This window comes from Benincasa hispida, chromosome 9 (genome assembly GCF_009727055.1).
Source record: "Benincasa hispida cultivar B227 chromosome 9, ASM972705v1, whole genome shotgun sequence".
Lineage (NCBI taxonomy): Eukaryota > Viridiplantae > Streptophyta > Magnoliopsida > Cucurbitales > Cucurbitaceae > Benincasa > Benincasa hispida.
In genome coordinates, this window is record NC_052357.1 from 44891572 (window position 1) to 44918947 (window position 27376).

The 27376-nt window shown below is 36.4% G+C and overlaps 1 protein-coding gene across 12 annotated transcripts in view; it reads right to left on the reverse strand.

The window, feature by feature from the left end:
• LOC120086318 (VPS35 endosomal protein-sorting factor-like) overlaps positions 1-27376 on the reverse strand; it is a 53973-nt gene that overhangs the window by 16230 nt on the left and 10367 nt on the right. For 11 of the 12 annotated variants that reach the window (XM_039042897.1, XM_039042896.1, XM_039042900.1 and 8 more), the window contains 10 exons: positions 23844-24003; positions 15099-15195; positions 13716-13885; positions 6783-6943; positions 5711-5887; positions 5466-5555; positions 1360-1440; positions 595-738; positions 321-403; positions 8-146 (listed from right to left, as the gene is read on the reverse strand). In XM_039042897.1, coding sequence (XP_038898825.1) covers positions 8-146; positions 321-403; positions 595-738; positions 1360-1440; positions 5466-5555; positions 5711-5887; positions 6783-6943; positions 13716-13885; positions 15099-15195; positions 23844-24003 — 1302 coding nt within the window. The remainder of the gene's footprint in view (positions 1-7; positions 147-320; positions 404-594; positions 739-1359; positions 1441-5465; positions 5556-5710; positions 5888-6782; positions 6944-13715; positions 13886-15098; positions 15196-23843; positions 24004-27376) is intronic. The other variant, XM_039042901.1, reaches the window with a different exon arrangement.

Consider the following 27376-nt stretch of genomic DNA (forward strand, 5'->3'; position numbering starts at 1 on the left):
CACATACCAGTTGGACAAAACGAGAAAGCAAATGTTCTGGTTGGTTATCATCATCTTTCATGTTCGCAAAATCAAAGCTATCGTTAAGAGCCTGAGAAATTTCAAAAAGCAATTCTATGGTTGCTGGATCACGTATGCAAGAGTTCCTGGCCAATGAAATAAGAATTTGATAGCTACCACCAGAAATAGAATGCAAAGAGGTACCTAATAAAAGCTGTGGTTTAGGAAGTAGGATATATGACATTCATACATATATACAAAAATAATAATGAAGATAATGATAATAATCAGAAATGAACAGCAATAAAATTTGAAGTTACCTAGTAGCCATTTTAAGAATATCAATGATGACAATGGTCCTTGGTCTCCCAACAAGCACATCCAAAATCTCCAGAAAGTGGCTCTAAGAAGAAAGAAATTCTCCGCAGTTAATAAGCATGTCAAGATCTCGATTTTCATAATAAAAGATCAAAAAGCAATTACTTAATTAGATTATGATAGCTTCACTTATGCCAGTTCTAATACAAACTATACAATGAATAGAAACATGGCGAAGATGTTATGTAGAAGTTTGATAGAACTGAGGATCCGTACTAGAGCAAATACATCTTCCAAATGCTGGTAATGAGAAAGAAGCTTCCCTACGATAGACTGCAAACTGAGGACTCCATTTTCATCTATCCCTTTATTGCATGTTCGCTGTGAGATAGCCTCTAAAATCGTTTTTATACAGCTATCCTGGAATTAAGTATATTATAAATTTGTAATTCAGATTCAGATGCATCGAAACACTATATAGAACAAAACGTGACATCAGGGAGAGAAGAAGCTTTTGAAAGAGTCACAAGTGAAGACTTCTATTTTCAATGTTATCAGACAAACTTAAAAGAATGAACAAAATTACAAGTCAAAGCAGCTGAAGAAAAATATGTAGTCGATTCATTTTCGAAAAAATGATGAAAAGCATTTATTTTGTTAGTTGAACAGTTGCATCAAATTTAAAAATCATAACTCGGACTATGGTACTGTTGATATTATAAGGCATTTTTAGGGACTAACACCTCTAATGCTCTAAAGTCTCAATTTTTGTAAATATATATACATAAGAATGAACAGGCTGAATGGAAGGATTTGAACCTGACAGAGATTAACCTTTCCAAGAAAAAGGGGATAAGCAACTCCAAAGAAGATACATTACAAATATTTAACACAGTGCTTATTTCTCTCCTTATCCTTTTCGTAGAAAAAGAGTTAAGTCACAGCTCATGCAAAAGGCCGGAGATGATATTATGTAAGCAAAAGGAAAATGAAGTAATAAATGATCCTAATCAACAAGGCCGCATGTTGGCTCAAATTTACCAAATGACTCTGAAGAACAATATCCAAATAGGCATCAATGACCGTCAGATACTCATCAAGGCTCTCATTTTGTGCAATGACCTGGTATAGTAAACAAATTCATGTCGTAAGAGGAGAAGCAAAAAACTTGTGCTGCAGAATCAAACAAAAAACTACTTCAAGCAACAATTTATTGTTGGCTAGTCATAAAAAGAGGCAATCAAGAAAGAATAACTCACCACCTTGCCTAAGCGTCAACATTGGATCTAAAAAATTGTTTCACTTTGAATGGTTGAGGAATTTCATATCGTAACCACTGAGAAACTACTAGCTTAGGGGGTCGGCATACTTACATACACCTAGGTTGAATTATATATGTGAATTTAGCGAATGAAATAATATACAACATTATGTAATACATTTTATTAGTTTACATGGTATCACAAATGGTATCGCGTTCAAACCTCCACAATATTACATTTTTTGTTAGACCTTATGCTAATTTTTGAGCCTACAAGTGAAGTAGAGTAGTAATGATACACTGAAAAATCAAATTTACTGACATTGAAAAATCTATTAGCTTAAGTCTTTGGTTCAAAGATAATCTAACATTGTGCCAGGGTCTTTTAGGGTGGAGGCGAATTTGAGGATTCAGAACAAGACGTAGGTAGCCAAATGACTTTGGCACTTCCCTCTTGAGCAGAATTCTCTTTGGCACAGGTATTGCTAGTAAATATGGTCATCCTCCTTTCGAGTGGGGTTAAGGCACTTACGACTTTCCGCATCGGAAATTGAAGAAGGATATTTCTAAGGAGCTTCCTTCTCTTGCTCCCTCTGTTTGCTGTGTGCTTGGCGAGGGGAAAGAGAATTATTTTTAGGAAGATCAGTGAGTGAGGGATAGACCCTTCTGCTCTTGTTTCCTCATCTTTATCATCTTTCTTCCCTTAAAAATCATATGAAGCTCTTTGTTTGGTCGGGGAGTTATTATTCCTTCTCATTTGGGTTTCATCATTCTTTATCCGATCGCGAAGCGATGGATATGAGCCATCTTTGTTTTTTTTTTTTTAAAGAGTATTCCTTTGGGCTTGGGAGAAGGGAGATTGGTGAGTGTGGAGTCTCAACCCTTTAGAAGGGTTTTTCGTGTAATGTTTTCATCATTACTTGATGGTGAATCAGTTTTTCTATTCTTTGGAGGATTAGATTTCAAGGAAAGTGTTTTTTTTTTTTTAATGAGAAGAACTTTCATGGAAAAAAAGTGAATGAATACACGGGCGTACAAAAAAACAAAGCCCACAAAAAGGGGAGAGACCCTCTACAATAAGGGACTCCAACTATATAAAAACAGACTCATCCATAGGAGAAGGGTTAACCAAACATTGGAAGAAAGACTTACACGAAACCTAGTCTAAAGGATTAGGGCTCCAAACTCTCACATCTCTCCTCCCAAGAAGAAAGGGATGACTCTCAAGAAAAGAGAAGAGGGCCACTAAATCCGTCGTTTTCCTATTGGAAAGAGCACGACGGAACCCGAAGGAAAACGTACAAGAGCTCCCTATCCACACAAGAAAATCTGTCATAAAACAATTTTTAAAGGAGGACATAGTCGTGTGAACACGTTAGATCGGCTTTTGAGGAAGTTGCCCTCACTAGTGGGGTTGTTTTGTTGTATTCTTTGTCGAAATATGGGGGAAGACTTAGACCATATTCTCTAGTAGGGGTGGAAACGGTTCGGTGGTCAAACTGAACCAAACCAAATTATTAGTTCAAACCGAACCAAACCACATATATGCAATTCAGTTCGATTTTAAATTCGATTTTGGTATTTCTAAAAAATCTATGTTATATTTTTTTTAATTAAAAAACAGTTCGATTCGATTCAGTTTTAAATGCGGTTTTATTCTTTTTTTAAATATATATATATATATATTAGTTAAAAATGGTTCTGTTCGATTTCAAATTCGGTTTTCGAAATTGAAACGAACCGAACCAAATTAATTCGGTTTCAAAACTTCTTCAAACCGGACCGAACCGCATTTTTCGGTTTCACTAAATTTTTGGTTCGGTTCAATTCAGTTTTTGCGGTTTGAATAGCCACCCCCATTCTCTGGAGTTGTGAGTTCGTGACATCCATTTGGCGTTATTTTTTTCAGAATTTTGGTTTCTCTCTTGCTCAGCATAGGGTTATGATCAGAGAGTTCCTCTTCCATCCGCCCTTTCTTGAGAAGGATCGTTCTCTGTGGCTTGCTGGGGTGAGTATCATTTTTTGGGTTCTTTGGAAGGAGCGGAACAATATAGTGTTTAGAGGGTTAGAGGGGAGTCCTAGGAATGTTTGGTCCCTCACTCCCTTCTTAGATACTATGTTTCCCTCTAGGCTTCGATTTATTTTTATAAGAAACAGAAGAATATACTCAAAGAGGAGCAAAAGAGAACAACCTAAGGGCAGGGGATGAGATGACCCCTCCCCTCCCCCCCACAAACACTAAGTATAAAAGCCCTCCAATTGTTGAAAATCATGGAGAGGCTATAATTACAAAAGAATTTGATATAATTGGTGCACCACCAAGAAGCTGTATGTTGAACAAAAGTTCAAAAAGAATTAAAAGAAACAAACTTATCTTAAAAATTCTACTATTCCTTTCTTTCCAAATGCACCACAAGAGGGCCCATGAAGTGCATCTCTAAAGAATCTAGGCTTCGATTTTGAATACTTTATTCTAATAGGATCTATCTTGTATAGTTAGACTCTCATTCTCTAGCATGGCTCCTTCTTTTGTTGGACTTGATTTTTTTGTATGCCTATGTATTATTCATTTTTTTCTCTCAATGAATATTGTTGTTTCTATATAAATAAATAATAATAATAATAAAACAAACAAACAAACAAACAAAAAAAACATGGTGCAAAGGAACCAAAACAAATTTGACTAAAATGGTTTTCCAAAATTGTGCTATTGCTTCATTCCACAGATGCTGCACATCTATTTTCATACTTTCTGGCTACAAGGATTTTGCTAAATTCATTTCATGTTCCTATCATTTATTTTTACTGGATTTGTAAAAGGAATCTAGTGCAAATTTTCGTAAGTTGCAGGTAGGTTTTGATGGATCTCCTAATTTTTTCCTTTTTTTTTTTTTTTTAATGAAATATCACGTCTTATACAGCATTTATAGATCTATATTGACCCAAATATGGACACGAGTATCTGAAAGAAAGGCCATATTCTTACATAATTTCTGCTTGATTTCCGATAACCATGTAATGAAACGTGGAAGGAAAGACCACAATAAAAATAGAATCGAATGAGGCTACTAGTGAAATATGCATAATAGCAGCCAAATGGAAAGATGAGGGATGAAAGATGTGAGCTACATGATTAGCTGCCGTGATTCAAGCATAACAGAACAGTTCTGTCCAAGCTTGCTATTGAAGTATTAATATAACTAAATTCTAAGGGAAATACCTTTTTAATAAATAAAATTTGAGTCAAGATGTGCACAACCTAGCTCAAACACTCACACATGTTTTCTTTGAATAAAATCTCTTTTATTTTGAAATTCAAGCATTGTAGGAAAATCAACAGACAGTCGGACATTCAATCATTACAATAACATTAGTACATGAGAAAATAACGGATATTTTATAAATTACATTATTTTACTTTGAAAATGAATAGAGAATTTGAGATTTTTTTAATGAAAAACTTACAATTAATTATAACAATCTCTATCATCATTATAGTTCCAGAGTAGCTTCTCTGAAAAAAAGTAATAAAAATAAAAAAAAATAATAATAAAGGGAAAGGGATCCAGAGTAATTTGTATAACTTGCCCTAAAAATAATGCTAAGAAATTCATGAGCTCCTATTTCAATACATTATTTGTAAAAGTTTCAATTGTGCTAATTTTTTGTAACAATTTTAGTTATTGGATAATTCATTAAATTTGATTTAGAAATGTTTTTCTTATAAAATGAAATTAAAGAATAAAAGAACAAAATCCAAGTGCCGGTAAATCATACAAGGTAATTAACTAGTCTTCCTCAGAGCACAAATTTCAATAAAAATTATTCTCATAATTTGAAACCGTTCCTTTAAGAATTTAAAATGAAACTAAATATAATTTCATACCTTAAGTACATTATTCATTACAGCATCCACAATATACACAGGAGGTCTCTTCTCACAAAGCCTGAGCCCGAGTAACCTGTAATTCATGAACTGAACCGAAAGAAAGATGAAAAAACTAAAAGATCCAAAAGTCAATATAAAAACTTAAATGGCCTCTGAGAAAATTAATAAATATTGCAGCACTGGTTTAGATAGTTTCCAACTGCAGAATAATTAGTTTGCAGCATATCACCAGATAAAAATACCTGACGGAAGGATGAATCATTGCTATGATCAATGAGCTGGAGAAATTCCATAGCATTCGAGCTCACTACTTCAACTGCGAGTTCCTTTAATATGTGATGAAGAACAATTGAGACACACTGCGAATTCTCCATATTCCTTCCCAGTCCAAGTGCTAGAAGTGTTCCATCTAGTTGTCTCTTTAAGAAGACATTGGAAAGACGTTGAGTATCAGCCAATCAAATTCTTGAAGCTTCAACATAACGTAATAGGGGGGTGTTATGTATTTCGGTTCTTGGAAGGGTTTCAGGGCTGGCTTAACGATCAATCCATGTTTTGATGATTCCTCGTAACTTGTCAATTTCATTTGTTGTTTCAGAAAAGATAGCCTAATAGGGGTGAAATGACAAACCAACCAACTAAAATGGAAAAAGAAGGTTCATTTCCTTCTTCTCACTTTCAAAAAATGACTTCATTCTTGATTCTACAGAATCTCTTCCTCACTTTCTCTCACATTATTTCTCGCTTCCCTCTTTATATTTTAATTCCGTTTTTAAATTACTTCTCTCCTCTTTGTTCCAACACTTTTAATCAACTTAATCGATAATCTCACCAAGTCACTATCTGCACTTTTTTTTATCTTCATTTTAATTTCTCCTGTATTCTTGAAAATTGTGTAAAGATCAAACTTTTATATATATAATGTGGTAGAATAAGCATAAATTAGGATATCTTAGTTAAATCCTTAATTAATTAGGATTAAGATTAATTTCCTTGATTTATTAGAATTGGTCTCTTTGATTAATTAGAATTAGAATTAATTTGCTTTACAATTCTCAATAGAGGAAATGTCTTCTTGTTTTCATACTTTTTTATTCATAATAAAAACTTTGATTTTATTATTGGAGATTCCTCTCCTTTTATCCTTTAGACTGTACTAATATATATATATATATATATTTTGTAAAGGATCCAGTTTGGTCAGTTTTTCTACCCAAACTTAATCGAACTGGTTTTCACTATTTTAGGATTCAGGACAGAATGTAACTACATAAAAACTGCAAGCATCTCATTTCATACTCGAAGACAGCATACCTGAGAGGCATACTTAAATATGCATTTTACAATATATTCAATTGTTGGTTCCATCACTCCAACAAGCAAGACTTTGTTATCCGTAGAACTGCCGGTTTCTTTTGCTGGTATGAAATATTTCAATTGAGCATTCATGTCATTGACACATGAGACTAGCACTCCTGGAAAATTTACATGATTTCTCACAATAAGAATGAAATAGTCATTTTAGTAGCACGTCCAATACCAAAATTGGCCAATTCAATATCCTATATGCATCAATCAGAAACTCGACATAGAGAATTGGAGGAAATCTTATCTCCAGGGTCAAAAACTTTGCCTTGGCCTATACAAATGTTCTTTCCAATTCACGTGAAGTCAAATACAAAACTAACATAATTTAGTAAAAATGTTATACATCTGGCGGCAATTACCCTAAAAATATTAAGCATCCACTAACCAGCCAGACTCAAATAAACACTTTTAAACGAAGCAGCCATAATATTAATTTTTTTTTTTCCTTTGATAAGAAACTGCTAGGTTACCAAATCACAGAAAATATATGAAAACATAAAGATATCTATATTGCAATATCAAGAAGAAATTACAAATAAACAGCCTTTCAAAAGGGTTATGTCTCTCTTACAACCAATCCACTAAAGACTAACTAACCAAAATGATCCCCCTTCCTAAGGTGCTCAACTTCTTTTATATTTTTTAAACAAGAAACAAGCCTCTTCATTAAGATAATGAAATGAGACTAATGCTCAAATTACAACAAGATACTAGTAGAACAAAACTTTAGGATCAGGAGGTGCATCCGGGCATCTCAACTAGGTTAACACCTCCATAGCATCCCATCACTTCCCAGGAGAACAAAATAAACAAAAATACAACTGGGAAACAAAACAGGCCCAAACACTGAGGTCCATCTAATACAAAGTTATAAAGACAGCAAAACAAGCAAAGGAATTTAATAAAAACACCCAGAAGAGAACAAGAAACCCAAAGAACAACACTAAAAAAAAGAGTCTGCATGGTAGAAGAATGGCATAGAAGCAGGGGCGGCATCTTAGAGGTCTGGGTTCATGAAGGCTCTCCAATTGATACATATATCTTGAATTGAATAATCCGCAAAGGCCTTTGATAGAGAACACCATGAGGAGCATTCAGTTTAGTTGTCTCAAAGCGAGAAAACCAAGGAGTCTCTTTATTGTGGAAAACCCTTTGATTTCTTTCAAACCATAAATCTGTAAGCAAAGCCTTAACAGTATTAATCCAAAGGAGTTTTGGTGTCAGCTTAAACTTTGGCCCCACGAGTATTTATAACGCACTTTCTTTAGAAACTTTTCCAAACACCCAACTAGTATTAAAGCAAGCAAAAAGTTTCTGCCAGCAATTTCTAGCATACCAACAGTCAAAGAAGAGGTCCTGCAAATCCTCCCAATAGGCTTTGCAAAGGGCACACATATTAGGAGATAGACATTGTGCAGGCACTTTTTTTTGCATAACTGAGGAACAATTAAGAAGCCCAAAAAGCATGATCCAAATCGTTATATTAACTCTCTGAGGGCTCTTGAATTTCCATAAAGCTTTCTTCAAATGCTTATCTAAAGGGGAGGCCAATGATAGATGTGTAACAAGAGATTTGACCGAGAAAGATCCATTAGATTCAAGCAACCATGAGCGCTTATCAGGGGCATCCCACACCAAAATCTTAGAAATGATGCTCAACAAGTTCTGAAAGTTAATAATCTCTTCCTTTTTTAAAAATCTACGGAATTCAATGGACCACGAGGAGGTGGAGGAATCCCAATGTTCCATGACCGAACCATTGAGATTAAGTGCTATTCTGAATAGATTCGGGAAACTGACCTTTAATGGAATATTATCTACCCAAGGATCAATTCAGAATGCGATTCTGAGGCTTACTTTTCCAGAAGTGTGCCAATTGAACATGTCCCTCCCATGAATACTCTTTACAACTTGGCTCCAAAGGGAATTTTCATTATTTATTAGATGCCACCCCCATTTGGCTAGGAGAGCCAAAATTCTTGCTCTTAAGCCACCAAAGCCAAGCATTCCATCCTCTTGAGCCTTAGTAATGAACTCCCATTTTACTAAGTGATTGATCGTCCCTCCTTTGTGGCCCTCCCAAAAGAAGTTCTTCATGATTCTCTCCAATATGACGAGCACTTTTTCTAGCAACATAAATAAAGACATATAGTAATTGGGTAAACACGAGAGAACGGACTTGCAAAGTGTGGCCCTCCCACCTCTTGATAAGTTAAACCTTCTCCATTTATCTAGCTTTCCTTGCAATTTGTCAATGACCGATTGCTAAAATGACACTTTTTTGGGATATCCTCCCAACGGTAAGCCAAGGTACATCAAAGGTAGAAGCTCCACTTTACAATTAAGTTGTGCAGCTACTGAGTTCAGCTTATTGTCCTCTATACTAATCCCACAAATTGCAAAATTTTCCCAATTTACCTTTTGGCCGGAACACCATTCGAAAATTTCAATATTTTTTCTTAGATTTCCGATCATCTCATCATCATATTTGCAGACTAACACAAGGTATCGTCAGCAAACTAAAGAATGGAGATATGCACCTTATCTTTTCCCACAAGAAAGCCTTCATATTTCCCTTTTTCGTGCAGCCTTGCAATCAACGACCTTAGAATCTCATTGATCAAGAGGAATAGAAAAGGAGAAAGTAGGTCTCCTTGCCTAATGCCTCTTGTAGCCTTAATTCTACCCCTAGGTCTTTCATTTATAAAGATAGAGAACTTTAGGTTAGAAACACAATCCATTATCCAGGAGATCCAATGAGATCAAATTTTTTCTTTGTATAACTTTCTCCGGAAACTCCCAATCCACTCTATCAAATGCTTTTTCTAAATCAAGCTTTAAAACCCAACCTTTTTTCTTCTTGGATCTATACTCTTCCACGACTTCGCCGGCAATGAGGATAAGATCAAGAATTTGCCTTCCTTTAATAAACGCACTTTGTGTAGGGGCTATTATGCTTGGCATAATTACTTTGATTCTTTCAGCAAGGACTTTTGCTAAAGTAAGTGTAGTTAAGCTAATGGTTTCTTAACTTAGAAGAAATAGCATAACTGGCCCATCCTTGTTGGCAATCGACCACCAGTTTTCTTTTAATCAAACGACAACATTCTTTGACATTCAACCAACTGTTGCAGAATCGAAATGGGACTAGACCCCATTCGAATGCTTCGCTTCAAACAATAGGGGGAAGTGGTCGGATAGAAGTCTAGCTCGCCTAACCACTCTTGAATTGTCGAAAACCTCCTCCCAATTGTTTGATACGAAGAATCGATCAATAAGAGATTGTGAAACTATCGATCCTTCTCTTGACCATGTCAATCTTCCATTAGAAAGGGGGATTTCCAGCAAATTAGTATCTCCAATGAGTTTATTGAATTTTCTCATTCCTCTTGTCATTCTTTCTATAGGGAATCTCTCTTGAACACCGCGGGTCATATTGAAATCTCCCCCTATGCACTATGGCTCTACATAATGATTAGCAAAAGAAGACAATTCTGACAATAACCTGCTTCTTTCTCTATAATCTGTTGGGCCATAAACATTTGTTATTTTTTTTTTTTGGAACAAGAAACAAACCACTTCATTAAGATAATGAAAGCTATTACAAGTGAATGAAAGGAAACAAACACTAAAACAAAACACTAAAAACATAACATAACAAGGATCAGCAAGTGCACCAGGACATCTCAACTAGATTAACACCTCCATAGCACTCTCATTATCTCCTAACTATTAAAGCAAACAACACACTTTTTGCAAGTAGACAAGCATTTGACTGATAAAGACCTTTCCCCTTTGATGACCTCTATCACTGAGATCTTCCCTTCGTCCCACATGGTTAAAATACCTCCTAATCTGCCTATCGTTTCAATATAATACCATCCAACATCCTTCGCTCTATCAAACTTATCTCTCTTTGTTTCTTGAATTAACACTAGGTCCGGATTTAGTTTCTTCATCAAGGTCAAACTACTATCTTGACAGAATATTCAATCCCAACTGTCTTCCACTTATGATCTTGATCATCCAAGGGTGATTTCACAGTCTTCTAATAGAGAATGCAGATTCTGGGGAATGTTGTTCTTGTTGAGGGGAGGGAATGAGAAGAATTCAGATTTATCCACTGTGGGAGCTTCTTCTATTTGAAACAATTGATCCATCTCCTTGCCATATTCATCCAAATCAATAGATTTCTCGTGTTTCTTCTGCCTCCGAATTCTCAACCTCTTCACTGCTCGCACTTACAATTGAATCTTCATCAGAATCTTGCTACCTCTGTCTTGACTTGGAATACCTCGCATGAAAGATAAATCTGAGCCAGGTAGTTTAAGATCTGAGAGAGTAAAGGAGCACTATTGTAAATTGGAATTTTCTAACCTATTTGGGAATATGCCAGGGATCTGAATTTTAACACAACATTCTTCGAGAAGATCTGAGTTTGTAATTGTTGTCCATGAATTAAAAAAAGGAGGTCTTCATCTTAGCAAAGTGTTTGGGAAATGGCTTCGACCAAGGTGCACATTTTTTGGAATCTGAGGATGGTTTGTTCATGCTGCATTTTGCTTTTAGATTCACCGGAGAGAGACTTTTCTTCTGTTGGAAATTATCAACTTCTTTCTGTCCATGGGAGAAGATTTTACTGTAATCACAACTTTAATGACCTTACTACGAGAGTTGGCAACTTCAGAATTAGAAACATCACTCTGTGTTGGCTTCGAGACAACTTTAGGCATGGTTTCATTGAATGGGTTGTGGTAATCGACAGAAACAGTTGTGCTTTCGACAAGCTTAGACATTTGGACTTCCTTCGAATAGCAATCAACGAACAAATTTTGAAAATACCTTTGCGCGCCTTTGCGAGCATCGTCCCTCGGACTTCCATCTGATTTTCGAGGCATAGCTGAATTCTCTATCCTCATTAAGACGTTATCTCTGTTCACACCTAACCAGATTGGACTTCTATTGAGATGAACTTCCGCCTGCGGTTGGGAAACAAATGTCGGAGATTCCTTGTGACTACACTCCTGCGATCACCCCCAACGAACTTTGTATCAAATTATTCCTTCGATTTCCCTTCGAGCAAGATGCAAAAGGATTCCTTGAGAAGTTGTAGGGGTTACAAGGAGTAGCAAGAAAGCCCCATTCTTGATTCAAACTAGAGAAAACTATATCTTCATTTTCCAAAGCTTGTTTTAACCATACTAAGTCAAATGGGTTCGAAAAGTCTTTAACAAACAATGCTCCTTTGACTTTATTAAGGGGGTCTAAGAACTCTATACCTCCATAATTCAGGAAAATGTTACCATTGTTCTCCTCAAAAATTTCTATGGTAGATGACATAGAACCACATAAATTTCTTTTAACTTGAATTTTTGCTTCGGTAACATTAATAAAATTCAAAGTTTTGAGTGCAATAGATTCTAATCCGCCAAAGTAAGCCCCAATAGCTTCAAACGTTTGCCTGCTCCTTTAATCTAATGGTAGATTTCTAATCGAGATCCCACCTTCGTATCCCTTTACCACATTCGGTCGTCTGTGCACTTGTTTCTTCCATTTTTCAAATTTCAAATGAAACTGACCACATTCCTACCATTTCCCTAGATAATCTATTATTTCCATAATGACGTCTGTATCAAAATATAACTTCAGTGTGTTAGCTATTTCTGGCCATTCATAAAACTCAAATAGTAATGAAACAATCTAGAGGTCATTAAAATCTGCCTTAAAAACATCATAGTTTCTCCGAATCCAATAAGAAAGTTTGCTCTGTTTATCGGGTGCAAAACAGGGGCGAATTGGGCGTTGAATTTGACGTCTTCCTCCAAGCTCCGTTTTTGCTACAGCGGAACAAAGTATCGAATTTCTGGTGATTCCTTCATCTCCAGCAAGTTTTTGAGCATTTCAGCAAAAGCCAGCCATCCTTGTGTTGAGACGCCCACAGAATATGTAAATATTGTCTGCCTCCTAAAGATGGCCAAACAACGCATCTCATAATCCAACCCGAAGAGATGTGTAACTTGGATAACTTTGTTGCCCCGCTTCCATCCCTTCCATTTCTGAGGAAAAAACTAGATAGAGAGCTCTTGATCAAATCTGATATATTTTCCACAAACCAAAAAAATTTGCAATTTTGAGAGGACGAGTTGTTTCCTACTTCAACGTCTTCCACAATATATTTGCCAAATTCTCGCCATGTATAGAAAAACAAGTTGTTCACCTTGCAACTCTTTACTTCCATGGTTAAAATATTCGGGATTTCAGGTGTGGGGGATGACGGGTTGATGGGAAAGGAGGTGGATGCTGGTGGTCGAAGTTGTTGGACACAGAGAGGGAGAAAGGAGAGTTCCTTTAGAGATGCTTTTAGATGTAACACTAAGGCGATGGGCTTTGATGAAAAAAGACTGAAAAACTGATCGGAGAAGGAAGAAAGGTGCTAGAGTTTTGGTCGGAGAGGGAAACTTCCTTTATTTATAACAAAAACACCCTAACTAATTATTATTCTACCGTTAATAATATCTTAATAATATTTCCAATGTACCCCTATCAGTGCTCTCACATAAACTAAACCCCAAACCAAGGGAGGTTAAAAGAAACTCCATCAATTGGTGACTACAAAATTCTTATATACATTTTTTTTTTAATATAGAGAAGCCATATTAAAATTTATAGAAGTATAAACCAAAGAAATAACAAGAAATATCTCCAGTTTAATAGATAAAGACAACAGGAAATGTATAAAACCCAATAAATGATGTTATAGGTTGAAACAATAAATCCAATCATTAGGAAAAGAACAATGCAGGAATGAGTAACACTCACACCTCTAAGCCACACAAACAATAAATTTGCACAAACCAATTTTATGGCAGTATGACATACCTACTTCACACGAGGGCAACTTCTGTGCACAATGAGTCAAGTACAAACGACAGTACGCAGACGCCAAAGGATCAGCCAATCCTCTAGCCATCACAACCAAGCGCTGTGCGACAACTACAGGTTGATCACACAAGAACTGCCAGCAAGGCAATAAGGCTAACTCCAAATAACTGAAATAAGAAGAAATAACCTACTGTTAGCATAAATAATATTCCGTAAAACAGAAGGTTATTGCAATGTATACAAAGGAGTTTTGTCACAATCACATCCTCTGATCAAAGACAAAAGTCAGAAAGAATTCTCAATCTCATTTTATAAAAATTAAAAGCCAACAGAATTATCTCAATACACAATTTAATGGTTTAAACTAAACTAAGATACACAAAGAAGAAATCTCTAATTTTAGGAGAGACAAATTCTGAATTTCATAGGCCATCAGATGGTTAGCAACATCAAAAGAATCATCTGAAATCAAATTATTCTTAAACCAAGTAAAGAAATTAATATCAGATGAAGAGAGAGAGAGGGAGGGAGTTTTGCCAATTCTTTTCGTGAGAAGTCAGCGGGTTTTTCATGATAATCATTCTCTTGGTATGTTCGTTTGGATTCCGCCTGTCATCTCACCTCCTCATGGTGTTCTCGATCTAAGGCTTTTTCAAATTATTCTATTGAGGACACTAGTTTGAATTGGAATGCTATCATTTTCTCATTCTAATTTAATTTGTATCTTTTATTTGAAATTTTATTTTCAATTATATCTTTTATTTTTAGCATTAGACTTTTTTCATTACATCAATGAAAGGTCTCGTTTCCTTTTCAATATATGTGTGTGTGTGCGTGTATATGTGTATATATATGTATATATGTATGTGTATGTGTATGTGTGTGTGTATACATATATATACACATATATATTCTCTTCTATTTCTTTTTTAGCCTTCTCTCTTGCAAGTCTATTTTATGACCTTACTTGTACAGGATCTATTCTATATATGTGTGTGTGTGTGTATACACATATATATACACATATATTCTCTTCTATTTCTTTTTCAGCCTTCTCTCTTGCAAGTCTATTTTATGACCTTACTTGTACAGGGTCTGTTCTATATGTTGACAGTTGTGTTCTTGAGTTCTATTTTACAAGTGAAATAGTAAAAGAAAACCAAAAAAAAAAACAATAACTGACCAAGTACAAGTCCATTTGTCATGGCCACCCCACTAACCCTGCCTTCTGAAAGTTCTGATCTGATAGAACCCAGGTTCTATGGACCATTAACCCCATAAAATGAAATTTAGGCCATGTTCAAAATTCCCACTTTACATAAAGGCAAAATGACAGCATTATCTCTTGTTAAATAACCCAGCAAAAAGAAATAACTTTACATGCGTGGAAGAAGTTCTTGAATGGCACCAATTTTGCAAAACCAGTTATGACATGTTTCCTTCGCGTTTTGGCAAATGTCCTTTATTTTGAAGTTCTCTGCATCAAAATCACAATAAAAAGAAAACTAAGCTTATTATATAGAGATTTTAAAAACAAAAAAAAATGCAAAAACTTTAATGGAGGGAGGTCTCGGGTTTGATGGCTTAAAAATAGAAACTTGGCACTTTTTGGCTAAATGGGGTTGGCGATTTTTGCATGAATCTGCTTCGTTGTGGTGCAAGGTGGTTCAGAGTATTCATGGAAAGAATCAATTTTCATGGAATACGGCTGGAAAATTTGGAATGAGCCTAAGAAGTTCAAGGGTTAGCATTTCCAAAGTTTGGTTGCAAGCAGAGGCTTTTGCAATTTTTAAATTGGGTGATGGCAGAAGAATTTCTTTCTGGAAGGATGCATGGAATGGTAATTAAGCACTTTGTTCTCGCTTTCCACGACTTTTCAGGATAGCTTCATAACCAAATGGATCTGTTTTTTACCATTGGGACAGTGTTAATTTGTCCTCGGAAATTTCACTCAGAAGGTTGCTGAAAGAGGCTGAAATTCTTGATTTTGAGCAGCTTCTTCATTTTTTAATGGGGAAGAAAGTGGAAGACCAATAGTCCAAAAAGAATTAATATTCTTATTTGGGCAATGATTTTTGGAACATTAAATTGTTCCTCAACTCTTCCTCTTACATTATTTATCTCCATCAATTTGTCCACTTTGTCAAGCTGCAAGCAAAGACCTTAATCACTTGTTTTTCGGCTGCTGTTTCTCTTGGTTATCGGAAGAAATTACTCTCCATATTCCGTTCCCAGTGGGTTTTTAGAGAGTCTTTCAAGGTTAATGTTGTTCGAATCCTGGTGGGTCCATCATTCAAGCCTCAATCTAATTTGCTTTGGACAAATCCGGTCAAAGTCTTGCTTGCTGAAATTTGGTTTGAGAGACCAAATGGTTTTGCGTGACAAATCTCTCGCATGGCTAGAGCATTTTGAAGTTGCAAGGCTTAATTGTTCCTCTTGGTGTTTTCTTTCCAAGCTTTATGCTAATTTTCCAGTGCAAGATATATTTTTGAATTGGAGTGCTTTTATTTTCTTTGATTAGTACTATATTTTGCTGTGGAAATTTAAAGAAAAATAAATAACAAACATTTTTTCTGGAGTAACTAACAATCTTTCTGGTGTGTGGAAATTTAAAGAAAAATAAATAACTAGAACTATACTCATTGTTTAACTTGAATTTGTGAAGAAAATATTATTCTCTCTTTTCTATATTGTGAACAGATACAAGATCTTCTTATATAGAAGAATAACTATCTACCAATAAGGAAAAGATCTTACATGAAAATAATTATAAATACAAACATTTTTTTGGGTAAGAGAAACAGTTCATTCATATGTACAAGGGAAAAACCCCAAGCAAAAGGAATTACAATAGAGATCGCCAATTACTGACGAAAAGGATAAACTGAAATGAGTGCAAGGGTACTTTGTTTTACACCAAGAAAAAACAGTAGGTAAAACAAGCTCCAAAAACCAAGTACTAGAAGAAAAGGCATCATTAGATAGTCTTCTATTCCTTTCACCCCATAAGCACCAAAAGAACGCACGAATAAAGGCCAACCAAATCGTCTTCTTGGTACCACCAAAAGGATGACCCACGAATAATGAAGCCAAAACTTCAGAGATGTTATTAGGACAAGTAAATGACCGACCAAATGCAGGCAAAATAAGATCCCAAAAGCTAGTAGCCAAAGAACAATGCAAAAATAGATGGACCGGCGTCTCAGCATGCTTGTGACACATGAGACACCAAGAGGAAGAAAGAGACATATAAGGCATACGGTGCCGCAAACGATCGGCAGTATTAATGGGCTGAGCTCCCAAAGAAAGATATTATTTTTTTTGGGATATCTATCTTTCCAAATCACGAAATAAAGATCAGTCAAAACAGAATTCATATCACCCACTAAATCAGCCATAAGAGATTTAACAATAAAACTCATAGAAGGATCAAGTGGTTGCAACTAAGTATCAGGAGAGGAATGCAATCTGACAACGGCCCGATAAAGGGATACAGAAGCCCATTCAGCAATCTCCAACTCAATAAGATTACGTCGTAAGTTTAAATTCCATGCAGACGTAGAAGGGATCCCGGCATTAGCCCAGTAACCTCTGGTTGCTTCACAATACGAAAAAGTCTCGAATAAGCATTGGCAAGAACACAACTAGAAGCACCATTACCAATATGACGACTAATCCGATTGGCAATCAAGTCGATAAATTGACAAATGAACCTCCATGGAGCTTTGGAAGAACCACTAGAGAAGGAGAGGGCCAAACACAATTAGAGGAATAATACTTAACAACAATGAGATTCCTCCCTAAGGCATCATGCTCAGATAAGAAATGGCAAGTCCATTTTGCAAGAAGAGCACAATTTTCTATGTTTAAAATTTCCAATGCCAAGGCCACCCAATAATTGAGGATGCTGAGAAATCACCCAATTCACATTGTGCATGCCACCATCACCATGAGAACCTTCCCAAAAGAAATCTCAAATCAATTTGTCAAGGCAACTAATAACAGAGGAAGGAGCTTGAAACAAAGACAAATAATAGGTAGAGAGGCCAGAAAAAGTGGCTTGAATGAGCGTGTGTCTACCCCCTTTCGATATACGAGCGTACTTCCAGTTATGAAGTTTATGCAGAAATCTCTCCACCACAAGCTGCCAAAACAAAACAGACTTAGAATTGCCACCCAACGGAAGCCCTAAATAAGATGCAGGCCAGAAACCTCTTTTACAACCAAAAGAACGCAACAACCATTCAAAATCAGAGTCTGAAACATGAATCCCAAGGAGCTCACTCTTGACAAGATTAATTTTAAGCCCTGAAGCACATTAAAAAATATGGACAATGTCAAACAAGTTTTGTATTACAGATCTCTCGACAGTAGAGAACAACAAAGTGTCATCATCAAACTGTAAATGGTTCAATGAAAAAGTCAATTGACCAATAGGATGAGCAACAATAAGACCCAACGTGGAGCTATGATCAAGGAGACGACTCAGACAATCAGCAACTAAAATAAATAAGAAGGGAGAGAAAGGAGTCCTCCTGTCTTATGCCGCATGAAGGAATAATATTTGCCACGAGGACAACTATCAATAATGATGGAGTAATTCGCACTAGTGATGCAACGTCTGATCCATGTGCGCCAATGACAACCAAAACCTTTAACCTAGAGAACGGAGTCGAGAAAGTCCCAATCAACCATATCAAAGGCCTTCTCAAGGTCGAGTTTTAGGACAACCCCTGGTTTTTTCATAAAGGGTCCAATCATCAATAAGCTCATTAGCTATCAAGTAAGCATCAAGAATCTGTCTATTAGCCACAAAAGAAAGCCGATTGGCAGCAATGGTTCAAGGAAGAACCTTCTCCAGACGATTCGATAAAACACGAGCAATAATCTTGTAAACACATGGAATGAGACTAAACGGTCGATATTAGAAACAGATTTAAAGTCAACTTTCTTAGGAATCAGACAAATATAAGTCTCATTTAGTTTAACATTAATAACCACAGAAGTGTAAAAATCATTAATTAACATCATATCATATTTAAGAATAGTCCCTTGAAAAACTCAGTTGTAAAACCATCTAGGCCAAGGAATTTACAAGTGCCAAGAGAGGAGACAACTAAAAATACCTCATCTTCAGTAAAGGGACGCTCTAGATCCCTGGCTTGAGAGGAAGAAATAGGATTCCAATCGAGATCGGTTGGAAGAAAGCATTGACCACTGTCTTTTGTGAAGAGAGATGAATAAAATGTCAAGAATTCAGTCTCAATATCATGGGAGGTCAAAAGGCTAATGCCATCTCTAGAAAGAATTTCAGTATTTGAGGATTTACAACGGCGGGCAGCAACAATTCTGTGGCAAAACCGGGTGTTTTCATCACCTTCAAGAAGCCATTTAAGCTTACGATGTTGCTGCCAATGGATGTGATCTTGAACAGTCAGATTCTCAAACTGTTCTCAAAGTAAGCGGCGCCTATTAAGTTGTTCCTCATTAAGGCCATATTTATCTCCAAGTCATCTAATTTTGATAACTACGACACAAGAGAAGGAAGTTTTGTAGCCTCACTGCACTGAGTGTTATTCCGATCACGAATAATTGTTTTTGAACCCTAAAGTTTCATCATAAGATCATGGTCTGGCCAATCGGTAATAAGGTGGTGATTCCACCAATCCTCCACCAAGGGGCGGAAAGAAGGGACCTAAAGCCATGAATTCTCAAATCTAAAAGGGCAAGGACCCTAATCGATACTTCCTGAAGGTAAGACCAATGGGAAATGGTCAGATGTGGTTCGATCCAAGCGTTTGAGAGTAACTGATCCAAATTTACAAAGACAATTCTTTGTAAGTAAAAATCGATCAAGAAGAGACAATTGTATAGGACCAGAGCTAGACCAAGTAAAGCAACCATTCATCAAAGGAATATCCTGTAATTGATAGTCAGATATCCATTGATTGAAAGCATGCAATCTAGAGGATATTGTTCTGTCATGTGATTTCTCCCAAGACCACCTAGTGACATTGAAGTCTCCACCAATAAACCAGTTTTCACCTCCCAAACCAGCTAAATCGTCAAGCTCTTGCCAAAAATCAACTCTAAAAGCATTATCTGATGGGCCATAAATTATTGTAAGCCAAAAAGAGAAACCATTTGTTAATGATACATGAATTGAAACAGAGAAGCGGCCCTGGATAACCTCGAGGATAGAGAAATCAGGCTCACTCCAAAGAGTAAGAATATCCCTTTATGTATCAATGGCGCCCAAGGCAATTCAACCAATGTAGGAAGAGCTCCAGATAGATTTAATCAAAAAGGAATCAACTGATGACAGCTTTGTTTCTTGTAGGAGAACAATACCAGGGCTATGTTACTGAATTAGCTTCATAACCAAAGTACGCTTCCTCCAAGAATTAAGGCCATGTACATTCCATGTGAGGAATTTCATTGGTTTTCGGATGTGCCCTCCCTAATAGCCAAAGGTGCAGATTTATTATAGTGGATCGAGGAGTATAGGCCTTGTAACTCGCGTTGAAGCTTGGGTTTTTTGCTAGTAGTATTTGTGATTTTTGTGGTTTTTGGAGTAGGAGGAGGGATAGATGGAATGGCCCTAACACATAAATCATGAAAGGACAATAGAGATGCCAATTCATGAAGACTGGTGGATAAGGTGGGTGAAAAGGTTCGTTTCTTGTTAAAAAAAAAAAGGTGGGTGAAGATGATGGTGGTTGTTAGTTAATTGGGTGAAGGGCATTTATTGGGGAGTTTGTGTCTTGGTTAATAGGAAAATCGAATGGGAGGTCTTGACTGGTACTTAAGTCTGGTGGGAGTGGGGGAAGAGTGTGTATTGGCAAATGGTGAGTTTCATTTGGCTGGTTGCCAAAGATGGTCATATCGAGGGGGTGAAAGGTGAAATTTGCCTCTTTGGTAGGGCTGGAAAGGTAACCCTCTATATCAGAACCGGCAAAGGGAAGATTTGGTTTGTTGGCTGAGGTGGAATGCATAGTGCTAGCTTGTAAGGTGGTGGGTCCCGCTTGGAAAGTAACCGCGGAGAGAGAGGGTCATGAAAATGAGGGTGAGGCCAAATTTATGGGGCTATTATGCTGATTTTGGAAACTAAATGATGAGGTTGACTCAAGTGATTTAATATGGCTAGGGTTTTCGGCAGGATTGGAGAGAGCTGTAGGGTCAGGATGTGGGTCCACTGTTTGATCAATCAAGGAAAGGGCAGAAGGAAGATTTATCTACTCCTTAATTGTAGGAGATTCGGTCAATGGCTCAAGATATGGGGAGAGAGGGAGAATCCAATTGATTTGTTTCAATAGCGATGGACTTACCTTTTTTGTTCATCCGAGAGTCATTAAGATCCACAATTTCAACATCCACTTTATTGCTAATTCCTTTTGGGAAGAGGGTTCCGCCACTACCCCTGTACTCCGACACCGACAACTTGGATTTTGACAATTGTTTCATCGTCGGTAGCTCCCTTGGTAATCAGATTTCATATGGAATGAAGCCTCTCTTATTTTCTTTGATCTTCAAATGTGCAAAGGAAAGAATCGGTCCTCTTTCAGTTTGATTTGAGGGATGAAGATATCCACCACACATGTCTTCAATTTACCTCAAGGTGGCTTTGGTCTAGAATGTAATTGGGAGATGAAACATGTCGATCATCCTCCACTTGATGCTACCATTTGTTGTTGGAATGATGAGGGTATTGATGGTGAAAGAAACTTAAGTTTCAGATGATCAATGGTTATCCAATCTGAATTAGCACATAATTTTTGAGAAATTTATGTGCCATAAACATAGAGTAGGGCTTTGTCATCATAGAGGGGGTTAATAGTGTAGGGAGATGATAGATATGTTTGGAGAGATTCTCGGATGGCTGGCCATGAGTCACTGTGTGCAAACCGTTGGACAACCACCATAGCTTTCCAATCAAATTATGGATGAAGGAGGGCTGGAGAGGAACTATAACTGCCCGGTTTTGGTGGGAGAGTGTCATTATTTGATGTTGAAGGGTGGGTGCTTCTTGTTTGAACGGTTGCTTTATATGTTTGTGTAGTAGTGTTGATTGTTGCATTGTTCAGTAAACTAGGTTTCACAGGATAATCAAAAACCAATGAAAAGAAAGAAAACTAGCCTCTTTTGTTCTCCATAGAACAGGGATGAGGATATTGGAGCGGCGGCCAGATTGTTCTAATAAGGTAATCTCTGCAAAATAGCCATATTTGTTACCGTGTTTTTCAAGCCAAAGAGTATCACCATCGTCATTCAACTTCTTGAAGAATTTGTGGTTGCAGGGGTCTTTGAAAAGTGAGTTGAAAGAGGAAGCTGACTATTCATGAGACTTCCATGAGACAAAAATTGAGTGAATGTTGGATTGGCTTTGTTCAAAGAGCTTGAAGTGTTTTCCATTAATCGATGTAGTTGGTGATAGAGAGAAAATTTTCCGGTCAATATGGATTGACCCGACAATGGTGGAAAAGGGAGTGATCGGTAACGGTCGTGGCATGGTGGTCGGGGCTAGATAGAGAGGGCAGAGGGCAGAGGAGAGAGGAGAGAGCATTTTTTTTTCCTTCAATCTCTCCTGACTTTCTTTAAAATTATAAATACAATCATATTACTCTTCTTTTTTTTTTTTTTTGAAAAGGAAAAGAAATCTTTTCATTGAAAAAATGAAAAGGGACAAGCTCAAAAAAACACCAACCTTTAAGAGATGAGAGAAATTGAGAAAAACATGAGAAGACAATGCTAGTGAGATACAATGAAGAGAAAACAACGAAAAGCAAACTCTTAAAACCTAAGAAACCAACTCCAGAAAAGAAATCCAAAGATAGAGAACACATAAACTTTAAAGCCAAAGCCAACGGAAGACTATTGAGCTGACTAGAAAAGAAGTTCTTTAAGACCAAAAGTGAGAGGACCAAGCCACAAAGCAAACCAACTTCTAAATTGTCGCTTCCACTCCTGCAACTATTAGGAAAAAGGACGCAACTTCTTAAGGGCAAAACATAATACACATCTAATATCACAAAAATATAAAGAAAATTTAAAATCCAACCATTTACCCTTCGCAACAATAACAATTGTGATGGTTTAATATTAGTAATAGTAAATATTAGCTGAAACATTTAAATTAGTTTTGTTCACTAATGATTTTTTATGTTCTTTTTATCATTCTTATTTCTTTTCTTGCATTCGGTCTTCTTTTTATGTTCTTTTTATCATTCTTATTTCTTTTCTTGCATTCGGTCTTCTTAAGAAGGTTATGTATTTCTTACTTTCCAATTATTGGAATACATAACAATTTTATTCCTTTATATTAAGATAGCATAAGAGTAGGAGATTCTATGTTCGAATCCTAATGATCTTTTTCCAAACTAATAATTTTGTTCCTTCTAAATTAGGGTTTTCAGCTTTGATAGCATGTTGAAAATAATACTTCATGTCTTATTTTCTTTGAGAAGAAAGAGGTTTCTTAAATAAAATAAACCCCCAATACGAATAAGGAAAATACAAACTCAACAAATATAATATAATAAATACAAAGAATATATTGAACATAAAAAAGGAAATAATCATATGTGCCATTAATATTGTTGATCGTTTGCAGCATCGTATGCCTTACATGTCTCTTTCTCCATCTTGGTGTCATATGTGCCATGAACATGTTGAATCGTCAGTTCATCTATCTTTTCACTGTTCTTTTGCCACTGGCATTTGGAACCTTCTCTTGCCTCATTTTGGTTGGCATTTCACTTGCTCTCATGATATTTCTGATGCTTTGGCCTCGGTGTTAGTGGGACATCCTTTTGGTGGAACCAAGAAGATCATTTGGTTGGCTTTTATCCGTGCTTTCCTTTAGTACTTATGGGGTAAAAGGAACAAACGACTTTTTCATGCTACATGTTCTTCTTCTGTTCGGTTTTTTGAGTTCGTTTTATCTACTGCTTTTTCTTGGTGTAAATTACAGCACTCTTTCACTCATTTTAGTTTATCTTTTTTAGTCAATAATTGACAATCTCTATTGTAATTCTTCGGGGTCTTCCCCTTATTCATATTAATAGAGTTTCTTTTACCAAAAAAAATAATAAAAAAGTAAATAATCAACGTGTGTCGAGAAAGAACCTGGCAAGGAGCAAATTTTGGCCCCATCATCAGTGAACTCAGCTTTTCTCTTGATGCGATCCCACACAAAATTTCCAAGCATATCCAAAATATCCGTGACTAGAATAAAAAGTGTGGGATAAAATTGCAAAACAGACGTATCCTTCAGAAGCTTGGCAACCTAAAACATCAACAACCTAGCTTTCAGATAACCAATCTGAATCTAAGATTCTAAGGAGAGAACTTTTAACTTCATATGCAATTCAAACTCTAAAACTGTCCTACTTAAGGGTACAGTTGTACAACAAGGTTGTGTTTTGTAATTCAAACTTAGTATAAGAAAAGGATTATACTTCCGACTCCTAGTCTCCAACTAACATAAATAATGGAAAATGTAGTGTCACAAAAACCGACTGGACTAAACCATTAAGATGATAAGAGACAAACTTTTGATTAATATGATGAATAGTACAAAAAACCCAGAGAGATCGGGCTCACAAAAATTAAGCTTAGCAACTTGAAAATGTAGCAACTAAGCTTTTCAAGCATCATTAAACGGGAAAAAGATCATATTCTGAATCAAATTGATTGGGTAGGGGTGAGCAAAAAAATCTGAAAATTCGAGCCAACCAACTTCAAATATCACCAGCCCCTCTTAGCCATTAAAGCCAGAAATGATTTAATATAGATCTTCAGTTCCGAGACCTCCAAACAAAGCATACTTTTAGAGAGCAACACCCATGCTGCCGAATGGTGATTTTAACTCCTTAAAGGCTTCCGAGAGAACAAAAAAAAGATTTTTTTTAAAGGTCTAAAACACCTTAGCTGGCAACAAGGATGAAGATTTGAATAAACAGGGAAATTCGACAATCCATCGGAAAGAATATCCTCTTATTTCTCTTTTAAATCACACTACCCAGTTTTTCTTCTATTTTTCATCAACTATTCTCTCCAAACCATGCCCCTGCTCACAATTAAATTATTTCTTTAATTTAAAATCTAGTTTCCTCTAAGAATTCTCCGATCCTTTTTTTTAAATGAAACGAAACTTTTCATTGACACAATATTAAAGATACTAGTAAAACAAAGAATAAACAAAATGAAATAAAAAAGACAAACAATACTGAATTAAAATGATAAGATAAAAAGCATTCCAATTGAGATGAGATCCTGAATAGAGAAATAAGTAAAGCACTAGGATTGGAAACACCAAGAAGAAGCTTTAAGACAAGCAGAACCAAAACAATCACTCTATGGAAACAAAGTACATTGAAAGCACCTCTAAATCGTTTCAGACCAAATATTGGCTAAAATGGTTTTTCACTACAATAGGCCATAAAATCTTTGACGCCAACGAGCAACTGGAGAATATTTTCCTTAAAAATGTTGGAAACAACCCACTCATCTGATAAATAAAGGCTAAAAATGGAAGGTATGGAGGAAAGATGTGATGCAATGCAATGATCATGACAAAAATCTATTTTGATCTCACCTCCAAGCTTGAAAATAACTAAAGAATCTGTTAGGAACCAAGGTAGTATGGGATGCCTTTGTCCCACATTGGTTAGAATGGGATGACCAATGTAGTACTTAAGTGGCTTAGCTCTCCCACCCCAATAACTGACTTCTAGGGCATGGTTCTCCAAAATGCTTAAGTACCTAACAATGGTATCAAAGTCAGTTGTTGACGTTTCGGAGTGGAACCAACGGAAGATTCTGACCGGGTGTGGCCGAGTGAAATACCGTCGGAGTAGTCGCTCGGACGTCGCCTTTCCGGGAATGGGGTATTGTTAAGAACCAAGGTAGTAGGGAATGTCTTTGTCCCACATTGGTTAGAATGGGATGACCAATGTGGTACTTAAGTGGCTTGACTCTCCCACCCCAATAGCTGGCTTTTGGGGTGTGGTTCTCCAAGGTGCTTAAGTACCTAACATAATCCACTAGCTGCAAAAGGTTTGCGAAAACTTCAATGAAATTTACTTATAATGAGAATCCTCTTTGACGAACACCAATAGATACAACTTATTTTCATCCCATGTAATAAAAAACTACCTCAATCTTTTTGGAATAAGAAGTCCAACAATTCTTACTCAAACGCTCTATAGATGAGAAGAGATGGACCGTTGCTGAACAATTTCGGCCTAAGATTCTTCCTCTTTTTGACTCAACCTTTAATAACCAATCAATATTAGTTGAATCTTCAGCTATCACCATAGCTTCATGTAAAGCACTTAATAAAAACTATGCCATTTGTTGATTATTTTCTTTATTGTGAAATTTTATATTGTATTTATTGCATTATATTTGCTATGATTATTTTTTCTTGTTTGTAATTGGGTACTTCTTCTATTTAAGAAACCCTTTCCTCCTAAGAAAAATAAGACAGAAAATTATATTTTTCTACTTGATACCAGAGCTGCAAAGTGTTTTTTTTACCCTAAAAACCCTAACTTTCTGAAAAACCTATTTTTTGTCACTGCCGCTTCGCCGCCGGACATCGCGCCCTCTACTACCAGTTGATCGCCCTGTCGCCGGACGCCACATCTTAGCCGCGCAGTTCGTCTCAGCCAGTTTTTTGTCGCGATTTTTGGGGTTTGTCACTTGTTCGCAGGTAGTCATCACGGTCTATCCTTCCAGTCATTCAGCGCCGCCTGTCGCCGCTGTCTACCACTGCCATTGAGCCATTGTTTGGTGTGTTTTTTCCAGATTTTTCCAGCCCTGTTCAGCCTCGTTTGGTGTATTTTTCTTTTCAGATCTACTGGTTTTTTTTTTGTCTTTGCTTCTTTAGCAATACGTCAGACACTCGGGCACCTATTGCTAAAGTTTTCAACAATCGTATCCATCCAACCAATCCTCCTATCCAAATAACTACCATTCGACTTAATGGGGATAATTTTCTTCGTTGGTCCCAAAATGTTCGGATGTATATTCGTGGACAAGGGAAGATTGGTTACATCACGAGAGAAAAAACTATTCCTAGTCCTGATGACCCTTCATTCGCCGGATGGGACGCTGAAAACTCCATGGTTATGACTTGGCTTGTCAATTCCATAGTTGAAGACATTGGTTGTAACTACATGTGTTACACTACTGCTAAGGAATTATGGATAGTGTAACTCAGATGTTTCTTGATTTGGGCAACCAGTCACAAGTGTTTGAGTTAAACTTGAAATTGGGTGATATACGGCAAGAACTAACTCAGTTACACAATACTTTCAGTCTTTAAAAGGATTTGGCAAGACCTGACCTCTTTGATACGGATGAGTGGAAGTCTACAAAGGACCAAAAGCATATAGGAAAACTATTTGAAGATGGCCGTATTTTACAAATTCCTTGTCAGCCTCAATAATGAGTTTGATGAAGTTAGAGGAGGGATACTTGGAAAAACTATTCTTCCAACTATTAATGATGTTTTTTCTGAAGTTCGTAGGGAAGAAAGTCAAAAGAATGTTATGATTTGCAAAAAACCTATTGATTCAGTTGAATGCTTGCGGTTGGTGACTGAAAATACTACAATGAAGGCTTCTGATCAATCCAAATCTCTCTCTTTTTTT